This window comes from Vigna radiata, chromosome 4 (assembly GCF_000741045.1).
Source record: "Vigna radiata var. radiata cultivar VC1973A chromosome 4, Vradiata_ver6, whole genome shotgun sequence".
Lineage (NCBI taxonomy): Eukaryota > Viridiplantae > Streptophyta > Magnoliopsida > Fabales > Fabaceae > Vigna > Vigna radiata.
The window spans coordinates 3,773,894-3,782,175 of record NC_028354.1 but is presented as its reverse complement, the minus strand read 5'-3'; the positions used below and the strand labels follow the sequence as shown (position 1 = coordinate 3,782,175).

The 8,282-nt window shown below is 33.0% G+C and overlaps 1 protein-coding gene across 4 annotated transcripts; it reads left to right on the top strand.

The window, feature by feature from the left end:
- The first annotated feature begins 854 nt into the window (after positions 1–854).
- LOC106759544 (ethylene-responsive transcription factor-like protein At4g13040) lies at positions 855–8,011 on the top strand. 4 transcript variants are annotated; one of them, XM_014642759.2, is made up of 8 exons: positions 855–1,233; positions 1,491–1,587; positions 2,220–2,399; positions 2,504–2,634; positions 4,786–4,870; positions 6,611–6,794; positions 7,320–7,441; positions 7,531–8,011. In XM_014642759.2, the coding sequence occupies exons 3-8, from the start codon at positions 2,357–2,359 to the stop codon at positions 7,635–7,637; spliced, it is 672 nt and encodes a 223-aa protein (XP_014498245.1). In that variant the 5' UTR covers positions 855–1,233; positions 1,491–1,587; positions 2,220–2,356; the 3' UTR covers positions 7,638–8,011. The 4 variants fall into 4 exon arrangements, with proteins under 4 accessions (XP_014498245.1, XP_014498244.1, XP_014498248.1 ...); XM_014642758.2 differs by lacking the exon at positions 1,491–1,587; XM_014642762.2 differs by lacking the exon at positions 1,491–1,587 and having other exon boundaries at positions 860–1,233; positions 6,614–6,794.
- The last annotated feature ends 271 nt before the right edge of the window (positions 8,012–8,282 follow it).

The window sequence follows — 8,282 nt, the reverse complement described above, 5'->3', positions numbered from 1 at the left end:
TACACAAAATCATCATCCAAATAACTTACCATTCTCCCTTAATTATGAAACTGTCTGCTAAATTATTTAACACTAGAAAATGCTTACTCCCAACCTCACCTCACTACCCAATTGGTTACACGAGAGGATTCAGATGTCTGAACGTATCAAACTCACCTTCAACGCTAGCACATATGACTAATGACAACAAAACTAAAAATCAAAATAAAAAATCATATATTTTTTAAATAATAAAATATAAATAACTTAATTATATATATATAATACGTGATATTTATCTGATTTTTTTAACTAACTAATCCCGACATATTTGTTAAATTTATTTCTTCTTCCTTCTCGTTAGCAAACTTTTCAACAAACACATCAATATAAAATTTAAAATCAGTCATACTCAAATAATTCATTATTAATTTTAACTGTTGTAACTTTTTATATAGGATATTATCTTATAATAAAAACAACTAAAAACACTTTTTTTTTTATTTAAAAATAGTAACTAAAACAATTTTTTTAAGATATTAATTGAAATTTATGTATAGAAATACTTTTTATATTTAAAAAATAGTTTGAAAATACATAAGTCTACATTTCTCTTGAAATATTTTCTAAGATGATGAGTGAGTGAAATATGAGTAGTAATGGGTGAGAATAGAAAGGTGGAGTGAAGTCCAGAAAAACAGCCGCTATAGTACAAACAAACACAGTGAATTATTGTACAATTATAGAAATAGATAGGTAATAGAGAGAGGAGGGTAATATGGGAAAGAAGATGTCTCAAACGTAACTAACCTCAGTGGTATTTGTTGGCTCTTTAAAGGGTAACATTGACATTGAACGCTATTAAAGTAGAGAGAGCAGCTATTAGTTACGTTCTCATTCTATTTTTTCAACCCTCTCTTTCTCTTTCTACAAAGACTTTCTCTGTCCACAACCATCATACCATTACACCTTACCTTACCATACCACCCCTTCCATCACAACAACACAAGAAAGAAAGAGAGAAAGAGTGAGAAAAACAAAAACAAAAACAAAAGGTGGTAGATGCATGAGCCACAACACAACACAACACAACTCACATTATCTCATACCACACTCACCACCTTCTCTTCCCCCAAAATTCTCATAATTCTACCTCTTCTCTTACTTTTTCCCTTCAGATTTCTCACCACTTCTCTTCTCTCCTGCCACCTTATCCCACCCTTTTCACTTTTTTATTTTTTTATTTTTTTTCAGGTATATTTTCCAACAACAATGGCTTCCTTTTCCTTTCTTTTTCTCTCTATTTTTTTTTTCTCTCTTATGTTTTTGTCTTTCTGGAGCCTATTTTTTTTCACCTCTTTCTTTCCTCCTTGGTGTGTGATGAGATTTCTGGTCATGGGCATTTTGAGTTGACTGCTCAAAAGCCTAAAGACTTGGTCTTTCTCTTGTTGGCTTTTCTGGGTGTCTTCAATTTTCTTTTCAATGTGTTATTTGGTTTGTGTTTCTGTCAGGTCAAATGGGTCTGTCTTTGCTGTTACCGTCCCCCTTCCAAGAAAGGTGGTAGGTTGATGGGGTTGACTTCAACCTAGAGAGAAAGACTTGGCTCATGTGCGTGCTTTTTGTTTCCAAAATTGGATTCCATATAATGTTGTTGGAGTTCTCCTTAGAAAAACCAGGATATTATCAACTTTGTTTTCAAAAAAAAGTTTTTTTTTCTTTGAAAATAGTTTTCACCTTTCAGTTTTGAAGGGGTTGGTGATACTTCTGGTTGTGATCAAATTGGATTGCTGATTTGAGCAATTGTTTACCGACTTTGTTCTGGACTGGTTGGAATTGTATTATGATCAATGTTTCTCTGCATTTGTGTGTTTGTTTATGGAAGTTTTTCTACATGAAGCACAGGATCACTTTTTCTGCACTGCTTAAAAGTCAAAGCAGGATGATTTGCTAAACCTTGTTTTGTTGGGATCTAGTTCTGAATGTGTAATCCCGTGTTTTCCCTTCTTTACTTTTCACTTCTGATCATTTTTATCTATTTTTGGTCCCAGAACTTGGAAGAGACCATTTCTTTTTGTGGCATAAATAGTCATGTGCATCTTCTAAGACACCTTTTGTCTTTTACTCATTGGCTGCAAAATTATTTTCTTGTAGACTTGATAGTAAATTTTTGAATCTCTGACATGACATTATTTGGTTTTACAACATGGAACTGATCTTGGAACTTTCTTCTTTCCTTGTAGGTCTATCTTTCATTTTCATCTGCCTGAAACATTCCATTTGTGGTGCTCACTCCCCAGCTGAATTGAAGGAAAAAGTTGGTATTATACGAAATTAACCACTTCGATTTGATGACTTGGTAAGAAGACTTAAATCAGCTATGGTGAGCTTGAGAAGGCGCAGACTCTTGGGACTATGTTCAGGTAAAGAGTTGGTAAACATGTTTATCTCAATTGTTGCAGAATACTTTTATGATTGTATCTTAAACTTAACTGACATTGTTTCAAATATATCTGTTCTATTGCAGGTAACAGTTCCTTTGTCACTCCACTCCCTCTGTACTGTGAGAATTTGTCTAGTCTTGAAAATTCAACCCAGCAAGCTAAACCCAAGAGTGAGCAGCCTGTGCTTTCCGATGATGCAAGCAACCTGGACAGTGTATGGACAACATTACTAATGATAGATGATTATATACACGCTTTTTTTAAACTTCAATTTGGTTTTTCTGTAAGTGTACTTCAGGTTTTCTTGACTTGGTATCTGTTTAGGACATCTTTTATTTTGAAGTCCATTTCAACTAGCTACATATCAGATCATTCAAACCTTTATTTTATTTTGTTATTACAATGCTGTAAATTCAATTGAAATATCCAGGTGAGGAAGAGAGTTTGGCATCAGTTATGCATTCTCTATCTTTATTTGAACATGTTTGCTTAAAGGAGAATTCAACCCATGAGAATTACTCAAATTGATTTCAAGAGTACCAGCTTTCGAATAATGATTCATTCTGAATCTCTGGTCATTATCATTCATCTTTACAACATGGGTATGCCCAATGTTAAGTGGTTGGTTGGAAAACTCTTTTTTTTTTTTTTTTTTTTTTTTTTCTCTTTTTTCAGTCATTTTGGGTAATTAGTTGGATAAATTTGGTGGTCCACCTATCCAAATTTATTTTATAGACTTTACTAAATAAGGTAAAAAGGCCCAGGGTAACGTTTCATCTTGTCTTCAAATCTTCCTTTTATTTGGAATGTTTTAATTTTAATCTCTGTATATTTAAAGACTAATACTCCTGCACAATTTACAAGTTTGCCTTTTGTCTGAATATTTCTTGAAGTTTTATATATTTGGATTTAGTTTTTGCCTTCTATCAATCTTCCAAAATGTTCTTGCCTAAACCTTATATGAAAAATTCATACTAAGTAATTATTGGACTTAATTAATCATTGACCATGGGTGTGATAACTTGCACACCAGAGGCACATTCTATCCGGTTCTTATGTATTAGGTAAAAGTTGTCTATGTGTTATAATGCCTACACTGGACATAGACCCATCTGTCTTGTGATGCTTAGAGTTTTAAGCAGCATAATATGACATTCAACATAGGAGCATTATGTGATCATCATCCATACTCTTTCTGTGTGTTCTCCAGCTGCGTGAATAGGTTAGAAGCTTTTTATTATTGATTTTTTGACGCCTCTTGTTTATTATCTTCCAATCTTTTCAGTTTTTCACATAACCTTTGTGCGTTGATTCTGGCTTTTTGGGTAAAGCCAATTTGGGAGTTAGTTGCTCCCTCCAAGGTCAAATCTTTTGCTTGCATTGCTGTTCTAAACCGCATTAATATTAGTGATACATTTCAAATTCAGAAAAGCTCTCAAGTTGTCTCCTAGTGATTGCGTCTGAAAATGGTTTTCATTTGTTTTTGCACTGGTCAGCAGTTTCCCTTCTCTGGAATAACTTGTTTGGTGTTGATGGGTTTTCTCCTGGATCATAAAAGAACCTCTGTTAATTTTAGAGGACTCAAAACCAATACAGATTTTCTAAGGCTTTAGCATTGTTATCAAATTGCGGTTATTTGGTGTATATAGCCAGAAAGAAATTCTGGACATTTTTACTGGTTTATTTTTTTTCTCCTGAGTTCCTTTGTAACTAACTAGTTCACTTGGCTTCTTTGTGGTGTTTTTCTAATGGTCTTCTTAGGGAGTGTCTTTGTTAGATGTACAGATAGATTGACTTGCATTACATGTTTTATGTTCAAAGTTGTTTTGTTTCCTTTCATGTTATCCTGCTTTTGCATTCTTTTTTTTCTGTTTATTAAAACAAAAGAACACAGATGCTAGTAGATGTGGTTGGTGAAGTATATTGGATGAGATGGTATGCTGGCGTGCAAGTTTAAGTAATAAGTCCTATATCAAATAGAGACGAAGTGGGGTGTGTTTGTTTTGTCTGGTTCAGTAATGTTCATTGGAGCATGTATACTTTCCAATTCAAAAACATAATCATTCCCATTTCTCATAGGATAACTGTTCATGTATTGATCTGCTTTTGCATGGATCTACTACACCAACCACCTCTACTATGAAGTCTTATCCTATTTTGTGGGGGAGGGTTATTTGATTGATGCCTCACAACTCTATCTTCTAATGCCAGAATTAGGAAGTTTTTACTTGGATTACCATTTACATGTTGATGAATTAGATGTTTACTAAGTTGATATGATTAGAAAGTTAGGTCCATGGTATTTTATGTGTTATTTAAATCTTGACAACCAAAAGCTTAAACTAACCTGTTTTATCTTAACCAGAATACTGCTGTGCTAGAAGAGCCAGGATCATCAAATGTTTCTGGTTCAAGCTCATCAAAAGAACAGCTTATTCAACCAATCACAGGTTTGTCAGTTTAACAGGCCAATTGTTTGCTGTTTTCTTTTAATCTGTGGTTTAGTTTATTATAATGACTTACCTTACCTAGTAAAAGGATGTTCCTTTAAGATATATATGTAATTATTAAATATAGAATGAGTTTAATGTTAATTAGAAGTCAATCCTCAAGTTTGGATCCCATTAAAAAAGTAGAATTTTTTAATTGTTTTACCATTCAAATTTCTTGTTTGAAACACAAGATGAACTAAACGGTTTTAAATTGATAATTACATTGTTACCCTTAAAATAAACTTATCTAAAGAGGGGGGCGAATGTCAATGTCAACAATTGAAGCTAAAGTCAAATAACATTCAATTCCAAACAAATTTGAATTGATTTCTATTTCTAATCTACTTAGATAAATTTGTAGTTTTAACATCACATTAAGTACACCTAAAATATTTTACTCCTAATATACTATTACAACAACGGTCTTTTAGATTTCTTTATTAATTTCTTGAGTTATCTATCATTATTTGTAGAGTTTCATAACTTAACAACCCTTAGTGGAATTATACATAAAAAAAGAGTTGACATAATGATAATTAAACTCACATCACATGACTTGAAGATAAGGGGTAATAAAGGAGTTTGGTTTGTAGTAAAAATCATAAAGCGTCTTAATTGAACCACTTTGTGGGAGCTTGATTACAGAACAAAGTTATCTACAAACAGTGTCTATATGTTATTGAAAACCTTAAGATGATACATGGAGAAGGGTCTATTTGGTAGTTAAAAATTAGAGAATACATATGATCAGTGAGAAGAAATTTTTCCATTATTTTCGTAATGTGTCATGTGTGTTCTATTTCCTTATCTGGTACATTTGTTCCACTTGCTAGTATGATTATACATCTTGAGGAAAAATACCTAATTTGGTGTTATGGTATAAATGTTTAAATGTTTCTATACACTCTTTGAGTGAATGTCTGAATATGCTTATTTGGTCATACTTAAATGGTCATCAACATTGCTTCTTATTTACATTGGGTATATTATTATCTTCACTGGAATGCAATAGTCTTGTATATCATTTACAGAAATTTCTTATCAATGAGAATCAGCAATAAAAAATGAGTGATGAATCCTCTAACTACTCCGTGTACTGGATATTTGGTTTGCATGACTAGTAAAGCTACCCGTTATGTACCCTGGGAATTTGTGCTCACTGTGTTTTTGTGACATCAACTGTATTAATTCAAGGAATCCTATTTTCATGGATAACCCATTATCCTTGCTATCATGCAGTACATGATGATTAAATGACAAGAAAGGAACTGAACATAAAGATGTTTATGGTTGAACTTTAGTTTGACTGTGAGTATACTAAGTTAACATAAACATTTTCAGGCTAGCTAGTTTGAGAAAACATCTTGTGTTTACATTTCTTGTTTTTTTATCATGATTACAAAAGTGCCACATTGTTTTCACTACTTTATTTCAAAGTTTTGAATTGAAATTGGAAATGATGAAAATACGACAATGCTAAGATTTGTGTTGAAATCAGAAATTATGAAAATAGCACAATGCTTTCCTGGAGAAATATTTGAAAGCAATAAATAAAGTGAAAAGATGGTGATATTTGTGTAGTGATTAGTGAAAACAGGAAGTGGAAATAGAAAACATTTTCTTGAAACTGAACAACTTTGTTAGGGTAGCATGTTTTTTATGCATGTATTGTCTGTTACCTCATTTACCTGTATTTAGCAGGACCTCCTATCAAACGCAGAAAGCGACACAGAAGAAAGAATTTGCACAATCAAGAACCATGCTTAATGAGAGGTGTATACTTCAAAAATATGAAGTGGCAAGCCGCTATCAAGGTGGACAAGAAACAGATCCATCTAGGGACTGTTGGATCACAAGAAGAAGCTGCTCATTTATATGATAGGTAGTATCTTGAATTATACAAACTATTACCATCACTAATTCCTTTCAATGCTTCAAAGTTATAGTGAGAATATGCAAGCTTTTCAGTTGTAATTGATAACCTGACAGTATACCTAGTTGGTTCTGTTCTCATTGTTAGAGCATGTGCTTTTCACTCTCTACTCCTTATTCCTCCCCTTTTCCATATCCTAACATGTTTTTTTTCCCACTTCATAATCATAGTAGTTACCACAATTGAACTAAATTGAATTCTGTAGCTGAAAGAGAAAACAAAGCTACTTTGAATCTAAGCAGATTATTTTGTTCGGAGTGTTAGGTTTGAGATAAGAACAGTCTCTGGATAGAGCCTATTTTTCATTAAATTTTCTAGTATCTGGCAAAGTTCATTATGCATGCAGGCTAGCTACCATAAACCATTGTTAATTCTCAAACAAAGTAGTTAGTATTTCAATGATTGCATGAAAAGGAGGAATATTCAACACTGTAATGGTAAAGTTTTCATGATCACTTTATTATTTATCTGTAGGGCTGCTTTCATGTGTGGGAGAGAGCCCAATTTTGAGCTTCCCGAGGAGGAGAAGCGCGAACTTAGTAAATTTAAATGGGATGAATTCTTGGCAATGACTCGACAAGCCATCACTCGCAAAAGTAATCTCTCTTCAGAACCATTTCTTGTTCTAGATTTGTTCATCCTCAAATTTTAACAGTTGTAGACTTTTTTTTTTTCTTTTTTGTAGAACACAAGAGAAGGCTTAGTCCTGGACCAGGTAATAGTCATGATATGCTTCCACTGCCCAAAGATGATTGGGACAGTAAGCAAGGAGTGAGTGAAGATGCAGAATAGGAAACTTGTATGTCTTGAAAGTTATGCTTATGGAATAACTTAAGAGTGAAGATGAGAAACCTCTAGGCTTCACACTTCAACTCTACATCATGCTAGATCCATTTTTATTGTAGAAAAATGCTGCATTATATCAGACCTTGATGTCATTGATCATCCTTCATTTATGCCAATTACTACACCTTAACCCAATAAACAGTCCATCCAATGCTATTAGAATGTGACAACTACCAACTGTTGAACTCTATCAGTCCATCAAACTAGTGCAAAGCCATTTTCTTCTTCTTCTTCCACTTGGTGGGAATAAATCTGCTGCTCTTTATTTCTATTGGTAAGGATTTATGCCTAAATGAATCTTTCTCAAACACTTGATTGAACTGTTCTTCAACGTACATTGACCGTATTTTGTAATGTTTAAATGATTAGTATACATACAAACTCTTCCATGGTGTAACTACACATTTCTGATTTCCTGTTTTTGCATGTGTGAGATATAGCAACAACTATAGCCTGATTTCACTAGTTTGCATGGTTCACATGGTATCATTAAACTTGATTGAAATATCCTCTGAATCTGTCTTAGCTTTCTTTGCAAATGTCTAAACCACAAATGATTCTATTACTTTTTCTTTGATTGATGTCTTATAG

Excerpts from the sequence above, each read along its gene's own strand:
- LOC106759544 (XM_014642758.2), top strand. The coding sequence starts at position 2,357 with ATGGTGAGCTTGAGAAGGCGCAGACTCTTGGGACTATGTTCAG. Across the intron at positions 2,635-4,785 it reads ATGCAAGCAACCTGGACAGT|AATACTGCTGTGCTAGAAGA; the intron begins GTATGGACAACA and ends TATCTTAACCAG. Across the intron at positions 6,795-7,319 it reads GCTGCTCATTTATATGATAG|GGCTGCTTTCATGTGTGGGA; the intron begins GTAGTATCTTGA and ends ATTTATCTGTAG.